Source organism: Globicephala melas, chromosome 9 (assembly GCF_963455315.2).
Source record: "Globicephala melas chromosome 9, mGloMel1.2, whole genome shotgun sequence".
NCBI classification, from domain to species: Eukaryota; Metazoa; Chordata; class Mammalia; order Artiodactyla; family Delphinidae; genus Globicephala; species Globicephala melas.
The window spans coordinates 83,306,739-83,332,847 of record NC_083322.1 but is presented as its reverse complement, the minus strand read 5'-3'; the positions used below and the strand labels follow the sequence as shown (position 1 = coordinate 83,332,847).

At 36.5% G+C, this 26,109-nt stretch overlaps 2 protein-coding genes across 13 annotated transcripts in view; both read right to left on the bottom strand.

The window, feature by feature from the left end:
* Positions 1 to 26,109, bottom strand: part of MAGI2 (membrane associated guanylate kinase, WW and PDZ domain containing 2) — a 1,362,215-nt gene that overhangs the window by 1,222,121 nt on the left and 113,985 nt on the right. The window lies entirely within an intron of this gene.
* On the bottom strand, positions 23,269 to 23,832 carry LOC115840863 (dihydrofolate reductase-like). The gene has a single exon (XM_030834296.2). It carries the CDS (start codon positions 23,830 to 23,832, stop codon positions 23,269 to 23,271), a length of 564 nt encoding a protein of 187 aa, XP_030690156.1.

Genomic DNA, 26,109 nt, shown 5'->3' with positions numbered 1-26,109 from the left:
TTGCTTTCTGTTGTCCTGCGTTTTTTCCCTTTTTATTTAATTTTATTACTTTTTAAAAATAATTTTTATCGGTTTGTTCTGTTTCCTTGCTTTATTCTTCAGTTGGAACATGGCTTTGGTTTTGTTTTTAGGTCTTGTGTTTTTGTTAGGTTTGATATCATTTTTGAGTTCTTCTATTTGTCTGGTTGTTCTCTTGCTTTTGTTTTATTTGGTTCTGTTTCTTTTGCGTGTGTGTGTTTCCGTCTTTCTGCTTTTGTTTCTTTGATTTTGTTTTTACCATTTCTCTGGGATTTTGTCTGTCTTTTCTTTTTCTTTAATATATTTTCTTTTTTTCATTATTTTATACAGCAGGTTCTTATTAGTTATCCATTTTATACATATTAGAGTATATATGTCAATCCCAACCTCCCAATTTATCACACCACCACCATGTCCACCACTTTCCCCCCTTGGTGTCCATACGTTTGTTCTCTACATCTGTGTGTCTATTTCTGCCCTGCACACCGGTTCATCTGTACCATTTTTCTAGATTCCACATATATGCGTTAATATACGATATTTGTTTTTCTCTTTCTGACTTACTTCACTCTGTATGACAGGCTCTAGATCCATCCAAGCTTCTACAAATGACCCAATTTCATTCCTTTTTATGGCTGAGTAATAATCCATTGTATATATGTACCACATCTTCTTTATCCATTAGTCTGTTGATGGGCATTTAGATTGTGTCAATGACCTGGCAATTGTAAATAGTGCTGCAGTGAACACTGTGGTACACGTCTCTTTTTGAATTATGTTTTCTCTGGGTATATGCCCAGTAGTGGGATAGCTGCGTCATATGGTAATTCTATTTTTAGTTTTTTAAGGAACCTCCATACTTTTCTCCTTAGTGGCTGTATCACTTTACATTCCCACCAACAGTGCAAGAAGCTTCCCTTTTCTCCATAAGCTCTCCAGCATTTGCTGTGTCTAGATTTTCAAATGATGCCCATTCTAACTGGTGAGAGGTGATATCTCGTAGTTTTGATTTGCATTTCTCTAATAATTAGTGAGCTGAGCAGCTTTTCATGTGCTTCTTGGCCATCTGTATGTCTTCTTTGGAGAAATGTTTATTTAGGTCTTCTGCCCATTTTTGGATTGGATTGTTTGTTTTTTTGATATTGAGCTGCATGAGCTGCTTGTATATTTTGGAGATTAATCCTTTGTCAGTTGCTTCATTTGCAAACATTTTCTCCCATTCTGAGGGTTGTCTTTTTGTCTTATTTATGGGTTCCTTCACTGTGCAAAAGCTTTTAAGTCTCATTAGGTCCCATTTGTTTACTTTTGAATTTATTTCCATTAATCTAGGAGGTGGGTCAAAAAGGATCTTGCTATGATTTATGACATAAAGTGTTCTGCCTATGTTTTTATCAAAGAGTTTTATAGTGTCTGGCCTTACATTTAAGTCTTTAGTCCATTTTAAGATTATTTTTGCGGATGGTGTCAGGAAGTGTTTTAATTTCATTCTTTTACATGTAGCTGTCCAGTTTTCCCAGCACCAATTACTCAAGGGGCTGTCTTTTCTCCATTGTATGCCCCTGCCTCCTTTGTCATAGATTAGTTGACCATAGGTATGTGGGTTTATCTCTGGGTATTCTATCCTGTTCCATTGATCAATATTTCTGTTTTTGTGCCAGTACCATATTGTCCTGCTTACTGTAGCTTTGTAGTATACTATGAAGTCAGGGAGTCCTGACTTCCTCCAGCTCCGTTTTTTTCCCTCAAGACTACTTTGGCTATTCGGGGTCTTTTGTGTCTCCATGCAAATTTTAACATTTTTTGTTATAGTTCTGTAAAAAATGCCACTTGTAATTTGATAGGGATTGCACTGAATCTGTAGATTGCACTGGGTAGTACAGTCATTTTCACAATATTGATTCTTCCAAACCAAGAACATGGTATATCTCTCCATCTGTTGGTATCATATTTAATTTCTTTGATCAGTGTCTTATCGTTCTCTGACCACAGGTCTTTTGTCTCACTAGGTAGGTTTATTCCCAGGTATTTTATTCTTTTTGTTGCAATGGTAAATGGGAGTGTTTCCTTAATTTCTCTTTCAGATTTTTCATCATTAGTGTATAGGAATCCAAGAGATTTCTGTGCATTAATTTTTTAGCCTGCAAATTTACCAAATTCATTGATTAGCTCTAGTAGTTTTCTGGTGGCATCTTTAGGATTCTCTATGTATGGTATCATGCCATCTGCAAACAGTGACAGTTTTACTTCTTCTTTTCCAATTTGTATTCCTTTTATTTATTTTTCTTCTCTGATTGCCATGCCTAGGACTTCCAAAACTATGCTGAATAATAGTGGTGAGAGTGGACATCCTTGTCTTGTTCCTGATCTTAGAGGAAATGCTTCCAGTTTTTCACCATTGACAATGATGTTTCCTGTGAGGTGTCATATATGGCCTTTATTCTGTTGAGGTAGGTTCCCTTTATGCCCACTTTCTGGAGAGTTTTTATCATAACTCAGTGTCAAATTTTGTCAAAAGCTTTTTCTGCATCTATTGAGATGATCATATGGTTTTTATTATTCAATCTGGTAATATGGTATATCACATTCATTGATTTGTGTATACTGAAGAATTCTTGCAGCCCTGGGATAAACCCCACTTGATCATGGTGTATGATACTTTTAATGTGTTGTTGGATTCTGTTTGCTAGTATTTTGTTGAGGATTTTGCATCTATATTCATCAGTGATATTGCTCTGCAATTTTCATTTTTTGTACTATCTTTGTCTCGTTTTGCTATCAGAGTGTTCATGGCCTCACAGAATGAGTTTGGGAGTGTTCCTCTGATATATTTTGGAAAAGTTTGAGAAGGATAGGTGTTAGCTCTTCTCTAAATGTTTGATAAAATTTGCCTGTGAAACCATCTGGTCCTGGACTTTTGTTTTTTGGAAGATTTTTAGTCACAGTTTCAATTTCATTACTTGTGATTGGTCTGTTCATATTTTCTATTTCTTCCTGGTTCAGTCTTGGAAGGTTATAGCTTTCTAAGAATTTGTCCATTTCTTCCAGGTTGTCTATTTTATTGGCATAGAGTTGCTTCTAATAGTCTCTTAGGATGCTCTGTGTTTCTGCAGTGTCTGTTGTAACTTCTCCTTTTTCATTTCTGAATTTATTGATTTGAGTCCTCTCCCTCTTTTTCTTGATCAGTCTGGCTAATGGTTTATCAATTTTGTTTATTTTTTCAGTGAAGCATTTAGTTTTATTGATCTTTGCTATTGTTTTCTTTGTTTCTATTTCATTTTTTTCTGCTCTGATATTTATGATTTCTTTCCTTCTACTAACTTTGGGTTTTGTATGTTCTTCTTTCTATAGTTCCTTTAGGTGTAAGGCTAGACTATTTATTTGAGATTTTTCTTGTTTCTTGAGGTAGGCTTGTATTGCTATAAACTTCCCTCTGAGAATTGCTTTTGCTGCATCCCATAGGTGTGGGATCATCATGCTTTCGTTGTCATTTGTTGTTGTAAGTATATTTGATTTCCTCTTTGATTTCTTCAGTAATCGCTGGGTTATTTAGTACCGTATTGTTTAGCCTCGATCTGTTTGTGTTTTTTACATTTTTTTCCCTGTAATTCATTTCTAACCTCATAGCGTTGTGCTCAGAAAAGGTGCTTGATATGATTTCAATTTTCTTAAATTTACTGAGGTTTGATTTGTGACCCAAGATGTGATCTATCCTGGAGAACGTTCTGTGTGCACATGAGAAAAAAGTGTAATCTGCTGTTTTGGGATGAAATGTCCTATAAATATCAATTATATCTATCTGGTCTATTGTGTCATTTAAAGCTTGTGTTTCTTTATTAATTTTCTGTTTGGATGATCTGTCCATTGGTGTAAGTGAGGTGTTAAAAGTTCCCCCCTATTATTGTTGTACTGTTGATTTCCTCTTTTATACCTGTTAACAGTTGCCTTATGTATTGAGGTGGTCCTATGTTGGGTGCATATACATTTATAATTGTTATATTTTCTTCTTGGATTGATCCCTTGATCATTATGTAGTATCCTTCCTTGTCTCTTGTAACATTCTTTATTTTAAAGTCTATTTTATCTTATATGAGTATTGCTACTCCAGCTTTCTTTTGATTTCCAATTGCATGGAATACCTTTTTCCATCCCCTCACTTTCAGTCTCTATGTGTACCTAGGTCTGAAGTGGGTCTCTTGTCGACAGCATAATCATGGGTCTTGTTTTTGTTTCTAATCAGCGACCCTGTATCTTCTGATTGAAGCATTTAATCCATTTATGTTTAAGGTAATTATCGATATGTATGTTCCTGTTACCATTTTCTTATTTGTTTTGGGTTTGTTTTTGTTGGTCGTTTTCTTCTCTTGTGTTTCCCCCTTAGAGAAGTTCCTGTAGCATTTGTTGTAAAGCTGGTTTGGTGGTGCTGAATTCTCTTTGCCTTTGCTTGTCTGTAAAGCTTTTGATTTCTCTGTCGAATCTGAATGAGATCCCTGCTGGGTAGAGTACTCTTGGTTGTAGATTCTTCCCTTTCATCACTTTAAATATGTTATGCCATTCCCTCTGGCGTGTGGAGTTTCTGCTGAGAAATCAGCTGTTAACCTTATGGGAGTTCCCTTGTATGTTATTTGTCATTTTCCTCTTGCTGCTTTCAATAATTTTTCTTTGTCTTTAACATTTGTCAATTTTATTACTGTGTGTCTCGGCATGTTTCTCCTTGCGTTTATCCTGCCTGGGACTCTCTGCACTTCCTGGACTTGGGGGGCTATTTCCTTTCCTATGTTAGGGAAGTTTTCGACTATAACTTCTTCAAATATTTTCTTGGGTCCTTTCTCTCTCTCTTCTCCTTCTGGGACCCCTATAATGCAGATGTTGTTGTGTTTAATCTTGTGCCAGAGGTCTCTTAGACTGTCTTCATTTCTTTTTATTCTTTTTTCTTCATTCTGTTCCATGGCAGTAAATTCCATCATTCTGTCTTCCAGGTCACTTTTCCGTTCTTCTGTCTCAATTATTCTGCTATTGATCCCTTCTAGTGTAGTTTTCTTTTCAGTTATTGTATTGTTCATCTCTGTTTGTTTGTTCTTTAATTCTTCTAGATCTTTGTTAAACATTTCTTGCATCTTCTCGATCTTTGCCTCCATTCTTTTTCCGAGGTCCTGGATCATCTTCACTATCATTATTCTGAATTCTTTTTCTGGAAGGTTGCCTATCTCCACTTCATTTAGTTGTTTTTCTGGGGTTTTATCTTGTTCCTTCATCTGGTACATAGCCTTTTCATCTTGTCTATTTTTCTGTGAATGTGGTTTTTGTTCCACAGGCTGCAGGACTGTAGTCTTCTTGCTTCTGCTGTCTGCCCTCTGGTGGATGAGGCTATCTAAGAGACTTGTGCAAGTTTCCTGATGGGAGGGACTGGTGGTGGGTAGAGCTGGGTGTTCCTCTGGTGGGCAGAGCTCAGTAAAACTTTAATCTGCTTGACTGCTGATGGGTGGGGCTGGGTTCCCTCTGTGTTGGTTGATTGGCCTGAGATGACCCAACACTGGAGCCTACCTGGCTCTTTGGTGGGGCTAATGATGGACTCTGGAAGGGCTCACCGCAAGGAGTACTTCCCAGAACTTCTGCTGCCAGTGTCCTTGCCCTCACGGTGAGCCACAGCCACCCCTGCCTCTGCAGGAGACCCTCCAACGCTAGCAGGTGCCTCTGGTTCAATCTCCTATGGGGTCACTGCTCCTTGCCCTGGGTCTCAATGCGCACACTACTTTGTGTGTGCCCTCCAAGAGTGGAGTCTCTATTTCCCCCAGTCCTGCTGACGTTCTTCAGTCAAATCCTGCTAGTCTTCAAAGTCTGATTCTCTAGGAATTCCTCCTCCCATTGCTGGGTCCCCAGGCTAGGAAGCCTGACATGTGGCTCAGAACCTTCACTCCAGTGGGTAGACTTCTGTGGTATAAGTGTTCTCCAGAACCCAGCAGTTATGGGATTTGATTTGATTGTGATTGAGCCCCTCCTACCATCTCACTGTGGCTTCTCCTTTGTCTTTGGATGTGGGGTATCTTTCTTGTTGAGTTCCAGTGTCTTCCTGTCGATGACTGTTCAGCAGTTAGTTGTGATTCCGGTGCTCTCGCAAGAGGGAGTGAGTGCATGTCCTTCTACTCCAACATCTTGAACTTATCTCCTCCTTTAATATATTTTCTATTTTATTTTTTTATATTTCTATTCTTACGCTGCTTTTCTGTTGTTCTGACTTCTTTCCCCTTTCTCTTTTTCTTTTTTCTGTTTTTATATCATTTTTGTAAGTTTGTTTTGTTTCTTTGCTTCATTCTTCAGTTGACAATCTGCTTTGGTTTTGTTTTTTGCTTTTGTGTTTTTGTCAGTTTTCTTTATAATTGTTTGATTTCGTTCTTGGGTTCTTTTGTTTGTCTGGTTGTTCTTTTGCGTTTCATTTTATTTGGTTCTGTTTTTGTTTCTTGTGTGTGTCTCCTTGTTTCTGTTTTTGTTTGTTTGATTTTACTTTTATCATTTGTCTGGTGTTTTGATACTCTTTCTTCTTCTTCTTCTTCTTCTTTTTTTTTTAATCCCCTTTATTTCTGGGTCGAGTGACTTGCCTGTTCTTGGTTCCTCAGGGAAGTGAGGCCTGAGGCTCTGGAGTGGGAGCACCAAGTCCAGGACGCTGGAACACAAGAGAATTCCTGGCCCCAGGGAAGATTAATTGCCAAGAGTTCTCACGGAGGCCTGTATCTGAATCCAAGACCTGGCTCCACCCAACTGCCAGCAGGTCCCAGTGCTGGACACATCACACCAAAAAACAAACAAGACAGGAACCACAAACCCACGCATCAGCACACAGACTACCTAAAGTCATACTAAGCTCACAGATGCCTCAAAACATACCACCTGACACGCCCTGCTCATCAGAGTGAAAAGCCTCAGCTTCACACACCAGAACGCAGGCACCAGCCCCTCCCATCAGGAAGCCTACACAACTGGACCAACGTCACAACCAGGGGGCAGAGAACAGAAACAAGAGTAACTACGACCTTGCAGACTAGGGAAAGGAGACCTCAAATACTCTAAATTAGACAAAATGAGAAGACAGAGAAATATCTTGCAGGCAAAGGAGCAAGATAAAAACCCACAAGACGAAATAAATGAAGAGGAAATGGGCAAACTACCTGAAAAAGAATTCAGAGTAATGACAGTAAAGATGATTCAAAATATCAGAAATAAAATGGAGAAAATACAAGAAACATTTAACAAGCACCTAGAAGAACTAAAGAGCAAACAGTAACAAACAACACAATAACTGAAATTAAACTTACTCTAGAAGAAATCAATAGCAGAATAACTGAGGCAGAAGAACGGATAACTGAGCAGGAAGATAGAATGGTGAAAATAACTGGTGGAGCAGAAAAAAGAATGAAAACAATGGAGGACAGTCTCAGAGACCTCTGGGACAACATGAAGTGCACAAACATTTGAATTATTCACTTCCTAGAAGAAGAAAATAGACAAGCAAAATTTAAGAGAATTCAGCACCACCAAACCAGCTTTACAAAAATTGCTAAAGGAACTTCTCTAGGCAGGAAACACAAGAGAAGGGAAAGACTTACAAAAACAAACACAAAACAACTAAGAAAATGTTAATAGGAACATACATATCAATAATCACCTTAAATGTGAATGGATTAAATGCTCCAACCAAAAACACAAACTGGCTGAATGAATACAAAAACAAGACCCATATATATACTGTCGACAAGAGACCAACTTTAGACCTAGGGAAACATACAGACTGAAAGGGAGGGGATTGAAAAAGATATTCCATGCAAATGGAAATCAAAAGAAAGCTGGAGTAGCGATTCTCATATCAGACAAAATAGATTTTAAAATAAAGACTATTACAAGAGACAAAGAAGGATACTACATAATGATCAAGGGATCGATCCAAGAAGAAGATATAACAACTGTAAATATTTATGTATATAAATATACACATAAATATTTATGTATTTATGTACAGGAGCACCTCACTACATAAGGCAAATGCTAACATCCATAAAAAGGGAAATCGACAGTAACACAATCATAGTAGGGGACTTTAAACCTCACTTTCACCAATGGACAGATCAACCAAACTGAAAATAAATAAGGAAACACAAGCTTTAAATGATACACTAAACAAGATGGACTTAATTGATATTTATGGGACATTCCATTCAAAAACAACAGAATACACTTTCTTCTCAAGTGCACATGGAACATTCTCCAGGAGAGATCACATCTTGGGGTCACAAATCAAGCATTGGTAAAGTTAAGAAAATTGAAATCACATCAAGTATCTTTTCTGACCACTATGCTATGAGACCAGTATCAATTACAGGAAAAAACTGTAAAAAATACAAACACATGGAGGCTAAACAATGCACTACTAAACAACTAACAGATCACTGAAGAAATCAAAGAGGAAATCTAAAAATACCTAGAAACAAATGACAATGAAAACACAATGACCCAAAACCAATGGGATGCAGCAAAAGCAGTTCTAAGAGGGAAGTTTATAACAGTACAATCCTACCTCAAGAAACAAGAAAAATCTCAAATCAACAACCTAACCTTACACCTAAAGCAATTAAAGAAAGAAGAACAACAACAGCAACAACAACAAAAAAAGCCCAAAGTTAGCAGAAGGAAAGTAATCATAAAGATCAGATCAGAAATAAATGAAAAAGAAGTGAAGGAAACAATAGCAAACATCAATAAAACTAAAAGCTGGTTCTTTGAGAAGATAAAAAAAAATGATAAACCATTAGCCAGACTTATCAGGAAATAAGGGAGAAGACTCACATCAACAGAATAAGAAATGAAAAATGAGAAGTAACAAGTGACACTGCAGAAATACAAAGGATCATAAGAGACTACTACAAGCAACTATATGCCAATAAAATGGACTACCAGGAAGAAATGGAAAAATTCTTAGAAAAGTACAACCTTCCAAGACTGAGCGAGGATGAAACAGAAAATATGAACTGAGCAATCACAAACACTGAAATTGAAACTATGATTAAAATCTTCCAACAAACAAAAGCCCAGGGCCAGACAGCTTCACAGGTGAAGTCTATCAAACATTTAGAGAAGAGCTAACACCTATCCTTCTAAAACTCTTCCAAAATATAGCAGAGAGAGGAAAACTCCCAAACTCATTCTATGAGGGCAAAATCACCCTGATACCAAAACCAGACAAAGATGTCTCAAAAAAGAAAATTACAGGCCAATATCACTGATGAAGATAGATGCAAAAATCCTCAACAAAATACTAGCAAACAGAAATCAATAGCACATTAAAATGATCATACACCATGATCAACTGGGGTTTATCCCAGGAATGCAAGGATTCTTCAATATATGCAAATCAATCAATGTGATACACCATATTAACAAACTGAAAGATAAAAATTGTATGATAATCTCAATAGATGGACAAAAAGCTTTTGACAAAATTCAACACCCATTAATGATAAAAACTCTCCAGAAAGTGGGCAGAGAGAACCTACCTCAATATAATAAAAGTCATATACAACAAACCCACAGCCAATGTCATCCTCAATGGTGAAAAACTGAAACCATTTGCTCTAAGATCAGGAACAAGACAAGGGTGCCCACTCTCACCACTATTATTCAACACAGTTTTGGAAGTTTTAGACATGGCAATCAGAAAAGAAAAAGAAATAAAAGGAATCAAAATTGTAAATGAAGAAGTAAAACTGTCACTGTAGATGATATAATACTACATAGAAAATCCTAAAGATGCCACCAGAAAACTACTAGAGTTACTCAATGAATTTGGTAAAGTAGCAAGATACAAAATTAATGCACGGAAATCACTTGCATTCTTATACAGTAACAACAAAAACTCAGAAAGAGAAATTAAGGAAACACTCCCATTTACCACTGCAAGAAAAAGAATAAAATACCCAGGAATAAACCTACCCAAGGAGACAAAAGACCTGTATGCAGAAAACTATAAGACACTGATGAAAGAAATCAAAGACGATACAAACAGATAGAGAGATATACTATGTTCCTGGATTGGAAGAATCAACATTGTGAAAATGACTATACTACCCAAAGCAATCTACAGATTCAATGCAATCCCTATCAAACTACCAATGGCATTTTTCACAGAACTAGAACAAAATATTTCACAATTTGTATGGAAACAAAGAAGACCCCCGAATAGCCAAAGCACTCCTGAGAAAGAAAAATGGAGCTGGAAGAATCAGGCTTCCTGTCTTCAGACTATACTACAAAGCTACAGTGATCAAAACAGTATGGTACCGGCACAAAAACAGAAATATAGAGCAATGGAACAGGATAGAAAGCCCAAAGATAAACTCACGCACATATGGTCACCTTCTCTTTGATAAAGGAGGCAAGAATATACAACGGAGCAAAGACAGCCTCTTCAATAATTGGTGATGGGAAAACTGGACAGTTACATGTAAAAGAATGAAATTAGAACACTTCCTAACACCATATGCAAACACAAACTCAAAATGGAATAAAGACCTAAATGTAAGGCCAGACACTATAAAACTCTTCAAGGAAAACATAGGCAGAACACTCTATGACATAAATCACAGCAAGATCCTTTTTGACCACCTCCTAGATTAATGGAAATAAAATCAAAAATAAACAAATGGGACCTAATGAAACTTAAAAGCTTTTGCACAGCAAAGGAAACCATAAATAAGACAAAAAGACAACCCTCAGAATGGGAGAAAATATTTGCAAACGAAGCAACTGACAAAGGATTAATGTCCAAAATATACAAGCAACTCATGCAACTCAATATTAAAAAAACAAAGAACACAATCCAAAAATGGGCAGAAGACCTAAATAGACATTTCTCCAAAGAAGACATACAGATTGCCAACAAACACATGAAAAGATGCTCAACATCACTAATCATTAGAGAAATGCAAATCAAAACCACAGTGAGGTATCACCTCACACCAGTCAGAATGGCGATCATCAAAAAATCTACTAACAGTAAATGTTGGAGAGGGTGCGGAGAAAAGGGAACCCTCCTGCACTATTGCTGGGAATGTAAACTGATACAGCCACTATGCAGAACAGTATGGAAGTTCCTTAAAAAACTAAAAATAGAACTACTATATGACCCAGCAATCCCACTACTGGGCATATACCCTGAGAAAATCATAATTCAAAAAGAGACATGTACCACAGTGTTCACTGCAGCGCTATTTACAATAGCCAGGACATGGAAGCAACCTAAGTGTCCATCGATAGATGAATGGATAAAGAAGATGTGGCACGTATATACAATGGAATATTACTCAGTCATAAAAAGAAACGAAATTGAGTCATTTGCAGTTAGGCGGATGGACCTAGAGTCTGTCACACAGAGTGAAGTAAGTCAGAAGGAGAAAAACAAATACTGTATGCTAACACATATATATGTAATCTAAAAAAAAATGGTTCTGACGTACCTAGAGGCAGGACAGGAATAAAGAAGCAGACATAGAGAAATGACTTGAGGACACGGGGTGGGGGAAGGGTAAGCTGGGACAAAGCGAAAGAGTAGCACCTACATATATACACTACCAAATGTAAAATAGGTAGCTAGTGGGAAGCAGCTGCATCGCACAGGGAGATTAGCTCTGTGCTATGTGACCACCTAGAGGGGTGGGATAGGGAGGGTGGGAGGGAGATGCAAGAGGAAGCGGATATGGGGATATATGTATATGTACAGCTGATTCACTTTGTTATACAGCAGACACTAACACAGCATTGTAAAGCAATTATACTCCAATAAAGATGTTAAAAAAAAAGAGAGACATGTACCACAATGTTCATTGCAGCACTATTTACAATAGTCAGGACATGGAAACATCCTAAATGCCCATCAACAGATGAATGGATAAAGAAAATGTGGCACATATATAGAATGGCATATTACTCAACCCTAAAAAGGAACGAAATTCAGTTATTTGTAATGAAGTGGATGAACATAGAGTCTGTCATACAGAGTGAAGTAAGTCAGAAAGAGAAAAACAAATACTGTATGTTAACGCATATATATGGAATCTAAAAAAAGGTACTGATGAACCTAGTGGCAGGGCAGGAATAAAGATGCAGATGTAGAGAATGGATTTGAGGACACAGGGCAGGAAGGGGAAGCTGGGATGAAGTGATAGAGTAGCACTGACATACGTTCACTACCAAATGTAAAATGGATGGCTACTGCATAGCACAGGGAGATCAACAGCTCGATGCCTTTTGACGACCTAGAGGGGTAGGATAGGGAGGGTGGGAGGGAGGCTCAAGAGGGATGGGATATGGGGATATATGTATACATATAACTGATTCACTGTGTTGTACAGCAGAAACTAACACTATAAAGTGATTATACTGCAATAAAGATGTAAAAGAAAATATTAATGCATACCTGATTAGATGATCCTTTCCATCCCTATTCTGTATTACATCTTACTGATATCTGTGTTCATTAACAGTTATCAACACCCTTCACTTGACCAGGCAATATTCCATTCCTTTCTTCTTTTATATTAATGATACATTATACTACACTGGCTTCCCAGCCCATAGATTTCCATGTAGGTAATATATCGTCTTTATGTACAGGTACACTTCTCTGCCCATTTTACTTCTGTCAGACAAACTGAATTCTTATCAACTGTCTGCACAGACCCAACGGGCTTTCCTTTGGAAGCTTACATAGCTTGACTTCTAAACCACATTTAGGTCATAAAATAAGTTGCATTATTGCCCTGTATTTTTCTACAGTTCCATATTAATCAGGTTGGTGTTTCATATTATAAAGTCTGTATCTATGAAACTACTCTACTGAGAATATTTGTTTTGTTTGTTTGTTTTATATGCATACTTTTGGATCATTGTAGCCTTCCAAGCTTCAGTATCTCTTCCTCAAAAAACCTAAGTTTAAAAGTTTAAAATACTTTTACAATTATAATTTCACTCCACTTTTCAGCAGTTCATTGCTGCTATTAGGAATATACCAATATTTCCAAGTTCCCCCTAATTGCCACCCCTATTCGATGTTCAGGAGGCACCACTTAATAAAAATCACTTTGAGTAAGCTTAGTTACACTGTGGGACTTTCAAGGGTAGTCTTAAGAACTTGGTGTCAGAAGGTAACTCATTCACTGAGCCTTTCCAAATCATAAACACTGAATCTGTGATAGGAATTCTGTTTTCTTAACTTTATGGAAATTAAGAAAAGTCCTTTTATTCTTACAAATGGGAGTGTCTTTTCTCCTTTTTGAAAAACTAAGGCTGCAAGTAGAATTTAGGACCATTGAAATGTTTTCCATTTTAAATATAAATCTTTTTAAACAAGGGGAAGTGCACTTGGGAATCATGCAATATATGCACAGATTATTAAATAAAGTATATTATTTCCCTGAGTTAATAAACAAGAGTCTTAAAACATGATACTCAAATCCATTTAAATTATTGATGTAGGCATACAAGTGATTTTATTGGATGTTTAATTAATTTCATAACCAGAGTCATTTTCAAAACATTTTCACATTATATAAAAATATAAGACAATAAAGTTAAAATATACCAACATCAATTAATTTAAAATAATAATAACACTTTCAGCTCAAGCAGAAGAAAATAATTGGCTTAAAAAAATAACAGCAAGTCAATATGATCATCTAAGAATTTTAAAGTAATCAACTATTTTTTTTAATTTTATGATAATATACTATGAGTAAACAATGAAATAGATTCGCTATCCAATTACTCATCTATCATCCATTTCATCCACATATAATCTAGTAAACACTTTTGAGAGTCAGCTATGACACTGGACAGAAGAAAGGACTTGAAGTTAGGAGACCTGAACTCACATTCTGGTTCTGCCACTTACTTCTTATGTAACTTTAGTGCTTCATTTCCTTATCCGTAAAACAGAGCTAATATTACCAACCTCAGCGGAGTGTGAATATTGCATAAGAAAATGTATATCTAAGTGTCTAGCACAATACTTATATACTAATAAATGTCAGTGGACATGGTTAAGAATCACATAATAGAAAAATGGTGATTTCCCAACAGGCTGAAAAATCTCATTTTGAATTTTAATTATGTTAAATTTAGAACTTATTCATATATCGTCTCTCACAATTTCTTACATAGAATAATGCTTTCAAATGCAATTTTTATTGTTGTCAAATGTTTCACTAATTGACACCATAGTTGGCATTATGTACTTCTTTTGTATCTCCTTGAGCATTTAGCTCATTGTTATGGTATACCGAGGTGTTCAACAAATTCTATAAGATATCTAGGAAAATATATAAAAATCAAAATAAAACGGAAAAATATAAGATTAGGGTTTGAAATGAATTGTCATGAAAATTTAAAAAGAGAGGAAAATTTTAAAGTCTTTCTTGAAACTTATATGTCTTTAGCTAGTTTCTTAATGGGAAAATCATAGTACCTCTGTTGCCTGAATGAGAAAAACAACCGCAGGTACTGGGGTGTAATTTAAAGGAGAATCAGAAACAAGAAAAATTAAAAGAAAGAGTATAAAATTATAATAATTTTACAGGACAGTTTTTCTCCCCTGACTTTCTGATCCACAAGAATTTTTGAGACATTTGTTAACTTAATCACCTAATCACAAAAACAAAATTAAAACATTGTTCCCAAAATGAAAGTTACTCTCTAAAATTAGCTATCTGAATCTTTGGCCAGTTTTGAGCTCCATTTACCTATCTCAGCCCAGGATTGACAATTTCTAAGAAAAGTACTCCACAAATAAGGAAGTTTAGAGTGAGTTAATTTAAAATTTGAGACATTTCCTGATGTCACAGCTCTTTACATTCCATTCTACAAGGTATGGCTCTTACACAACAATGTGTTGCATGGACAGGAATTTGTTGGTAGATCACATAGCAGAAAATTTAATGGTTTTGTTGGAAATAAATCTCAGGATGGCTCCAAAGACTGACAGGAGTGGAGTAGGAATACATGATCTTCAATTCTCAGTTCACAGTATGAACTACAACGTGTGACCTGGGTAGGGAGACCTCAGGGGTGAGCCAATAAAGGGTATGGTAAATGTTCCCGTCAATTAATTTTTCCCCACCACTTTTAGTCTAGAGACTTGCATCAAAGACTGGAAAATTTCCTTCTCCTGACTTCAGTTCTTCAGATGCACTGTTTTTAGATTTTGTCCCAGCATAAGAGTAGCATGATAAAACACAGAGTTACTGTTGCTGACTCTGTGTCATGATAAACACTGAGGTCTAACTATGTTAGACCAAGGTGAGTATATTCACCTGTGTGCCCAGGTACAGCTAAACTGATAAATATTGAGATAGTTCCATACCAGGTGATAATAGATACTGCCCCGAGCCATCTCAGTCCTTCTCTTGATCTTTCCACAATTCAGTCACCACAAAGTAACATCTGGTACTGCAGGAGGCCTTGGTTGTGCACTTGTGTCAGTCATTAAACAATGTGAATATTCCTGAGACAGACTGTCAAGTGACTCTCTATTAAAGCACACCTGTGTAAGCCCAGGAAGTAGGATTTCTCTTTTAAGGAACTATGGTATCCTTTTGGAAACATTATTATTGCATTACAATCTCTGCCTCCAGCCATGTTACTCTTGAAATTTCAGAGAGCTTAGTTGAAAATCTTTGTCAGAGAACTTAGTTGAAAATCTTCGACACAGGAGATTTTAAAATGCCAACCACATGATGCTTCCTATCAAAGACCTGTAACTGGGAAACTGTAATGATGACACACTTTGGCCTCAAGAGTGATTAAATTCTAGTACCCTATCCATCTTTATCAGATTGCTCTTGAAAGTACAATTCAATTATACATGTACAACATGTATAATTACAAATAAACTTCAGGGGCTGTTTTAATAACATTCAAATGTGGTCAGAAATAAGTAAGTGGTTTTAAAATAGTAAGAAAAAGTCTATTTTAACATTCACGTTGAAATTTCTGAAGCATAAGTGATTTGTTTCTTGGTTTACATTACTGATCTATGAACTGATGAATCATCTTTGCAGAAGAACAACATAAATATAAATGTACATTGTGAAGGTCATTTTCAATTTTGGGGAAGTTCCCCTCTAATGCATGCACATTATTCTGAAGACCTTACAAAATTAACAACATGAATCACTCTCTTAACCAAATGGAAAGAGCTACAATGATTTTAGCAGGGTTTACTTTTATCAGAGCAGATTTTTTAGGCTGTGCTTTCAAACTACATTTCAATTCTTTGCACCGTGCTTGAGTGAATATCAGTAACCATGGTTTATGCACAGAAAAGAAAAAAAATTCCTGCTGTGGTATCACTGATAGTTTGAATAAAGCTAGAGAATTCTCAAGGTCAAGAAGAAAAAAAACTGGAAAATGTACAGTATAAACATTGAAGCAATGGAAGAAATTATAAAGGGAAGGCAGAAATATGTGATAATATAAAATTGCAAAAACTTTGGTACAACAAACAAAAAAACTTAATGTAAGAAAAAGAGTAAAAAATATAGAAAACAGATAAAAGAAAACCCAAAATATTTACTTAGGTAACTGTATTATCTTAAGGATACTACTACATCCTTAATGGACAAAAGATGAGTAAAGCTATTTGACAAATTTCAAAACCCAGAATTATATAATATATAAATATATTTCAAATGAAAATTGCACAAAATGCTAATTTAAAATAAGGTAACATTTTTTTCAGTTATTAAGTTACAAACAAAGAAAAAAATTAACTGAAATCTACTGAGGATTTTGGTAACTAGGAACATTATTCTCTATTTATTTTCCCTAGTACTTAAAACCTTTATTAGACAAATACCCCAAATCCACTTAGTTCACTGAGTCTTCAAATTTACAAAAATTTCAAGTGATGTTTATATCTTGAAAGATGTGTGAAATTCATTGTGAATTCTACAGAAGTGCAAAAACAAATTGGAGCATATGAGTCTCTGCTGCATTGGCCCAGCAGGGGGCCAAGTAGCAAGTTTAATATTGTGAGCATGCTCCTATACATGTCCAGGGTTTCACTTCAGATGAAGATAAAGAAAATCACAAAGAGGAGCTACAGTGTAAGTCAACAGTACAGAAAGAGATGCACCCAGATTTAAATGAAGTAATCTGAGGAGCTGGTTCAAGTTTGAGATCAAGATTATGTCTTTCTTGATACAATTAAAGGGATGACTTGAATCTGTAAACCTTGACCTATGTTTACCTTGGGTACCTATTACCTCACCTCTCAAAAAAGCACAACAGTGAAAATCTGCTGGGCAGAAGTGCTCTCTGTTCTCCAAACTGAACACAATATCCACAGAGAAAACTATGTCGGACAATGCTCATTCTCAAAGCATATTCTAATCTCTGGCTAAGGAAGGAATACAGGACTCAGTCCTGCCTACCTGCCATAGGGGTGACTGAATTCTTAATTGTGGTGTGGTGTCTGCCTACTAGTCAGACATCCCGGATATGCTCACTTCAGCATCAATACCATGCTGAGCTATATGCAAGAGAGTGAAGCTAGTGACCAGGAACATCTTTCTACCTATTTTTAGGACAAGTGATGACTGAGCTGCAATGACCAGGAAACTTCCCTTGTGATAGTGTCTACCAGTAGGTTTGACATGTGCTAAATGTTCTCCAATGTTAGTCATTTTACAATAGAAAAAAAGACCCTTCCGGATTCATAATGATTAATTATTCCCCTTGGCAAACTACTGCTGTAGTACCGGAATGTTTCATTTTAGTAAGGATAAGACTGTGGTTCTGACCAGCCAGATCAACAGTAAAGATTCTGACCTAAGTTCAAAGAACTTTTAAAATAAGGGTCTTTAAGCTGGGGACTATAAACCAAGAGGGTCTCTTTAGATGAGCTTCAGGGGCCCCATGCAGTTATAGGCAAAATGTCACATGTGCATTTCCTGGAGAAAGGTCCTATCACTTTAATCAGATTCTCACAAGTGTTGGGGACCCCCAAAATATATTGTATACCATGTTACACTCTGTAATAGATTTTTGCTCCCTTGAGATCAAAGAGCCTGGAGTTCTCCTGCAAACCAAATTAAGTGAAAGGAGAGCCCTGGAGTTGCTCCTTGAGAGATAGGACTTCTCCATCAACCCATGGAGGTACATCCACTTCTTGGTAAGGGGCAGTACATCCTTTACTTTTCAGAAGCATTCAAAGTCAAGCAAAAGGCACTAATTTAACAACCACAAAAGTGTGTATGGACTATCAAAAGTCTATTTGTACTACTTATTATTTTCTTTAGGTTTATAGCCTTCAACTTATCCATGATTCCATGCAGTATACTAAATTTTCTCAAAAGTAAGTACAGAGAAGTGCAGTAATATCTTATGGTTATGTTTTAGCATAAATTATCTTGAGTATCTTTTCAAGAGAAATATTATGTTTACCTCATTATTTTGTTTAAAGGATTACTCAATTTTTAATGCAAAATTCTTAAAACTCAGTGCTGTCATTACAAATGGTCCAGCATTTCTAATTTTAGCTATTTAGAAATTGTGTTTTAAAACAATCTTTTTTTATTGTTTTATTGTAAAGATGGTTTATTACCATCTACAAACTGTTAAGTTATATAACAATACCAAGTTAGAATTCTATTGCTTGATTTTTCAACTTTATACAATATCCTTTGACTCCACACTATTACAGATGAGGTATTCAGTGAATACTGTACCTGTGGTATTCTACATATGGTAGCGGCATGTTTATTTTTGTAAGAAAGTGCCAAAATACTGTCTCCCCTACTCTCCCAATTTTTATTTGTATATTTCTAAATTGTCAAGGCATATACAGTTTATGCTCTGATTTGTCATCTGATCCACATATTTGGTTTAGTCTTATTTCTGTTAATCATATATAGTACTTATCACTAGTCATTTTGCTAAATTCTTCTCTATTATCCCTTGATTGGCTGAAGCTCAGCCTCTGGTAGGTGAACAGTATTTCTAGAGTTGTGCCATATTTAATATTTTTTGTATACTTAATAAAAATCTTGGGTGGACATGAAATCCTTGATTTATACTTTCTTTCCTTAAGTATCCCAGAAGTTTTGGTCCACTGACTTCTAGTGTTCAGTGTCACAGAGGAGAAATCTAAGGACAGTCTGACTTTTTTCCTCTTGTAAGTATTGTGATCATTCTACATGGCTATTTAAAAACTTTATCATTAAAGGCTAATAGATTTACTATGATATGCCTTGAGGACATATGTCTTGGGTACATATCAGAAGAATATGTCTCAGTGTTAACTGATTTGGGTCAATTTTCACTGGTACATGATATGTCCTTTCAACAAATAGGATCAGGTATTCTATCCTTTTCACAACTTTTTTCCTCAAGTTATGTTTTCAAATATTTATCCTGTTCCATTGTTTTTGGTGTTCTCCTTGAGGGACTGCAATTATGCATATATAGGGTCTTCTCTGCCTGGTTTATATATCTATCATTTTCTCCTTAGTCCTTTTCAACCTTCCATTTTTATTTTACTTTTTTGCATCTCCTCACTTATATCCTCAGTACCCTTGCTGTGTTTTCTCCAGTGTCTATTCTCATGACTGCTCTTTTCAATTCTTTTATATTTCTGTGATGATTTTGATTTGTTCTTCTATTTTACTAAAATCTGCCAATTGACACTCCATTTCCTCCCACTGCCTTGTTTTCTCTTTCTTGAGTTCTTGTATTTATTATTCATGGTCTTTGTTCACAGAAGAACTTTCTTTTTTAAAAAAATTAAAGACAATTTTTAGAGAATTTTTAGTTTTACAATAATATCGAAAGGAAGGTACAGGAATTTCCATATACCCAAAGCTCCCACACATGCATAGGCTCTTCCATTATCAACATCACTCACCAGACTCATACATTTTTTAGCAGGGATGAATCTACACTGACACATCATAATCACCCAAAGTTCACAGTTCACCTCAGAGTTCACTCTTAGTGTTTTACTTTACATGTGTTTGGACAAAGGTACAGTGACATGTATCTATCATTATAATATTTTACAGAATATTTTCATTGCCTTAAAAATCCTCTCGGACTTCTCTGGTGGCACAGTGGTTGAGAGTCCACCTGCCAATGCAGGGGACACGGGTTCGTGCCCCGGTCCGGAAAGATCCCACATGCCATGGAGCAGCTGGGCCCGTAAGCCATGGCCTCTGAGCCTGTGCGTCCGGAGCCTGTGCTCCGGAACAGGAGAGGCCACGACAGTGAGAGGCCCGCGTACCGAAAAAAAAAAAAAAAAAAAATCCTCTGCGCTCTGCTTATTCATCCCTCCCTCCATCCTAAGCCCTGGCAACCACTGATCTTCTTATACTCTGCAAAGTTTTGCTTTTTCCAGAATGTCATGGAGTTGCAATCATACAGTATGTAGTCTTTTCAGATTGGCTTCACTTAATTATATGCATTTAAGCATTTAAGTTTCCTCCATGTATTTTCATGCTTTTATAGCTCATTTTTAAGCAATGAATAATATTTCATTCTCTAGCTTTACCATACTTTATTTAGCCATTCACCTACTGAAGGACATCTTGGTTGTTTCCAAGTTTGGAGAATTATGAATAAACCTTCTATAAACATCCATGTGCAAGTTTTATTGCAAACATGTTTTCAACTCCTTTGGCTAAATATGAAGGAGTGGGATTGCTGGATCCAACTGTAAAAGTATGTTTAGTTTTGTGAGAAAAACCAAAAACTGTCAATGAGGCTGCACCATTTTTCATTCCCAGAGCAGTGGATGAGAGTTGCTGTTTTTCCACATCCCCACCAGCATTTGGTGGTAGTGTTCCAGAATTTGACTATTCTAATGGGTATGTAGTGATATCTCATTGTTATTTTAATTTGTATTTCCTTATGACATATGATGTGGAGCATCTTTTCATATGCTTATTTGCCATCTGTATATCTACTTCAGTGAGATTCTGTTAAGGTCTTTGGCCCATTATTAAACTGGGTTGTTTATTTTCTTACTGTTTTGAGGGTTTTGAGGGTTCTTTGTGTATTTTGGGTAAGAATCCTTTACAGATGTATCTTCTTCATATATTTTCTCCCAGCCTGAGGCTTGTCTTCTAATTCTCTTGATATTGTATTTCATAGAGGAGTTTTTAATTTTAATAAAGTCTGAGTTATCCATTATTTCTTTCCTAGATTGTGCTTTGGTGTTGTATCTAAAAAGGCATCATCATACCCAAGGTAATTTAGGTTTTCTCCTGTCTTATCTTCTAGGAGTTTTATAGTTTTGTATTTAAATTTAGGTCAGTGATCCATTTTGAGTTAATACTTGTGAAGAGTGTAAGCTCTACACCCAGATTCATTTTTTTGCATACAGATGTCCAGTTGTTCTATCACCATCTGTTGAAGAGATATCTTTCCTACATTGTACTGCCTTTGCTTTTTGTCAAAGATCAGTTGAAAATATTTATGGAGGTCTATTTCTAGGCTCTCTATTCTGTTCCATTTATCTATTTGTCTATTTCTTTTTTTGCCAATCCCACGCTGTCTTGATTACTATAGCTTTATAGTAGATTTTGAAGTTGGGTAATATCAGGCCCTCAACTTTGCTATTCTCCTTCAATACTGTGTTAGAAACCATCATATCAAAATTTTAAAGGCATAATAAAATGTCAGGTCACAACTTTCATATATGTTCTCCATTATTATACTTTATAATAAGTGCTCTTCATCTGTTGACAAATTTGTTGCTCTCTTTTATATTTTTTCCTAGTAATATTTTTATGTCTTTTTTTTGCTTTTTCCCACACATGAACATTTATTAAACATTTTGAGTATTATAAACAATTTGCTTCTTTTACTTAGTAATTTTTGGCATTTTTCTGTCAGTACTTCATTCTTTCTAACTGCTGCAGATGTTACATTTTATAGACATATTGGTTAGTTATTTCTTATTAATCAACATTTGGGCTGTTTTCAAGTTTGAAAAAAAAAAACTTGCAACAAATACTCTTGGGTCCATTTCTTTGCTCAGGATTAATTTCTAGAAGTGGAAGTTCTGGGTCCAAACCCAGAATATTTTGAATTTTAATTGATACTGCTAACTTACACTCTCAAAAGTTGTACCAATTTATAAGGCAGAAAATGCTATTTTTTTGGGGGGGGATACTTAATCTAAATCTTTGCTAACGTTATGGGTAAAATGTTTTAATTTTCATTTTTTAATTTTGTGAAGTTTAGTTTCTAACTTACTAATTTTGGTTTCTAGCATATTCATTCTCAATTTATTACCTCTTTGAATTTTTAATTTTAGCCATCATGCTTGATATTAGATTATTCTTTTTTGTAAAGAGCAGCCAATTCTTTTTTTGTCATTGTAACATCCCATGGGATCTCACTGAAGATCAGAAACAAAGTTTTTTAAGGTCTCAGACCACCTCCTTTAACCACCGAAAAGGTAGTCTCATACCTGCCTCTTTACTATCCCTGTGGAATATCCTGGAGTTTTCAACTTATTCACTCCCAGTCTAAGTGAACAAAATTTTTTCCAGAAGTGTGATATAAGGTAATTCACAGTCCCTCTTTTGATCTAACTTTAATAACTGAATGCTAGCTCTTCTGTTTATAATCCATTTCTGACCTGTGGATCCAACTGCCTAGCTCCTAGCTAGCTCTACAGGCTTTGGTTTCAACTCATGCTACCAGGGGACTTTCCCACTTTGGGCTGTCTTGGTAGATATTCTATCCTAGGCAGGTGCTGGTAAACTATTCTTGACCCTTGATGGGCATTCAGGCAGTTACAGCAAGAAATGCTTCACAAATGGTATCTGACACAGTCTAGTTAAGATTGATGCGGAATAAGAGTACTTTGTTTAGAAATAATTATACACAGATCTAAAGTCAACAAAAGTCTCTACAAGAAAAAATAGGTAATTTTGGGCTTCCCTGGTGGCGCAGTGGTTGAGAGTCCGCCTGCCGATGCAGGGGACACAGGTTCGTGCCCCGGTCCGAGAGGATCCCACATGCCGCGGAGCGGCTGAGCCGTGAGCCATGGCCGCTGAGCCTGCGCGTCCGGAGCCTGTGCTCCGCAGTGGGAGAGGCCACAAGAGTGGGGGGCCCGCGTACCACAAAAAAAAACAAAAAAAAACAAAATAGGTAATTTTTTGGGGGGGGGAGAAGGAGGCTTGAAATAGATCAGAAAACGTTTTCACATTAATTGTTCTTTTCATATACTTCAAATTTGTGCTTAATGCCTTTCTCCTCCTGGACATCAGAAGGAACCCCTGGATATTCTGGGAGGAATTTATATTTTTCCAAATAAATTTCTGGAAAAATTGTGTCACCTTCAAATTCCTGCATGATCCTTGTCACAAATAGACTAAGATGGCCTGGCTTGCTCCTGGCTTCCTTGTAAACAGAACTGCCTCCCACTATCCAAACCATGTCCACTTTATTTGTTAATTCTGGTTGCTCGGTGAGTTTTAAGGCATCATCCAGACTTTTGGCAAGAAAATGCACTCCCTGTGGAGGTTCCTTGAGTTCTCTACTGAGAACTATATTAATTCTGTTCTTTAAAGGTCGATTCTTCTCTGGAAAGGAGAACCAGGTCTTCCTACCCATAATCACCAAATTCTGTTTACCTTCTACTGAAGAGGTTGTGGTCATTCTTTGGAAATACCTGTATTCATTCCTGAGCGGGGGCCAGGGCAGGTCCCCATTCTTGCCGATGCCCATGTTCTGGGACACAGCGATGATGCAGTTTAGCGAACGAACCATGACAGCGGCAGAAAACACTTCCGAGCTAGCACATCACACCGACACCGGGATTACCTGCCAGCTTGGTGCGAAATTTTTTTTCCCTAGTAATATTTGTGTACCAATCGTCTGCCAGTTCCTTTTTTATTATTTAGCTATTGAAAGGATTAAATTTTCCTAGACAATTAGGCTTTGTGTGCCTAATTTCCTATTAAGTGTGTGTATGATGGGGGGAGGTAGAGATGTGTTTGTATGTGTGTGTGTGTAAATGTCCAGAACTGCTTTCCAGGCATTACAACTCAGTATCTTTATTCATTTACCTTAAATTCTGATCCAAGCCTGAATTCCTGGGATGGCCATTTACCTAAGGTATTTTCTACATTAAGGGAGCTCTTGCATAGCGTCATCCTTGGGAAATCAAAACCTACTGAACCAGTATTAACTCAAACCTATTATAAATACTATTTACCAGACATATCCAGTGAACTTGACAATTTGCCTGCATCTGACAACACAGGACTCTAGTGGAAAGATCCTTAAGTCTAGGGTTACATGAAGGTAAATTTGGGTACACAGCACTTACATTGTAAGCACTAAGCCAAGAAATGCCTAAAATAATATAGAGCAAGAGACGAGACATTAATAAATGTCAGTTTCCTTCATTCTGTATATTGACATTGGTAGAAATAATGAAACATGAATGTTAAAAAAAAAAAAAAAAAGCCTGTAACTTTTAGGCAAGATGTGAGATCTCTTGAACTGAGTATTTGTTGGACAAGATAATGGAAGAATACAAGTGAAGAAGTATTTAATTCCTACATTGGCCTTCAGAAGCTGGTGTAAGCAGCCCATCATCGACAAAAAGAAAAGGAGGTGAGCATATTCCTGTTTATGGAAATACCCCTACCTTCGAAAGGCGATGAGTCATTAAAATCATCACTCCTGGCTAAGGATACTGTGGTGGCCAGAAGAGGCTAGTTCATGAGGACCAGGATGGGGAACTCCCTTATATGATGGTACGATTAAACCTGGACTGGTTAAGGCCCAAAACTGAATTTCTAGCGGGTTATAGTTCTAATGGATTACACTGTTCAGTTGAATTTTCAACAGCTAGAACTGATATGAACTTCCAAGGGCTGCCTTAACTTCTTCCCCAATATACAGGCAAGGTGCTGGGAACCCTGAATTATCTTGCTGCAGAAGAGAGAACTCGATAACTTCTTACATCCAAACACTTGCTATCCTGGTGCTGGGGACCATAGTTCTGCTCCTCAGGTCCAGCCCCTCTTGCTTCTATTACCTAATTAGTGAAGCCACCCTTTCTGGACATGTCCTCTGCCTTTCTGATACATTCCTACTGAAATAGAGACTGATTCCCAGTGGGAACTCCACACAGAGGGCACACCTAACTAAGAGGTTCTTCCCTCTCCTAATCTCACATGGCTTACTCATCTCATAATGACACATTTAAGGAAGTTGCAAGGCAATCTGATTGATACATTAATGAGCCAGAAATTTTAATTCTTCCAACTTCAAAAGTTACATCAGCAGAAAGCAAAGGTCCTGGGCCTTGTTTTCTGTTCTATGCAAGAAAACCCCTCCTGTGTTAAGATGCAGTATTATGCTCTCAGCACTGCTAGAGCCTCCATAAAAGAAATGCCCATTGAAACAAAATTGTAGATAAAGACGTGATTTATTCTGTGCCCTAATATCCCTTATAAAAGAAAATAGATTTTCTCTCTCAGTCAATACAAGGACAGTTTTCTTCCATAGATTTACCTACGTGCTTTTTTTCTATCACACATTTAAAAGGATAGAGCCCAAGATAGTTCTTTTTGGTCTAAGTTTCCAGGGAATCTAGAGTCATATTCAGTGCTCATCTACTTGTGGTAATTAAGTCAACTCAGGTACCAAGTATCACGCACTGTTTTGCTAATCTTGGGTTTCTTGTTTGTTTTACTTTCCCTTCAATTTCAAAACACTAGTCTCTTTACTAAGGATCATGAAGAAACACTTTGAATATTATGATATGATAGGACACTAACAAATCTATTGTTGTACTCCACAGACACTTTTAGTTCTGGCATCTTGCTTCTAAGAACCCTTAAGGAGGGAGGAGGCATTTTTACTTTCTTATTCTTGATTTTTGCCAGCCTGATATTCCATCTCTAAAAAATAGCACTGGCCTTCAAACTGCCTAATTATTCTTCTTTTTAATTGTGAAGTTAATGTGTACTGTTAAAATCTGATTAAAGTGAAAAAGTCCACTTACCCTCATTTCCCCGACCCTGCTCTCTG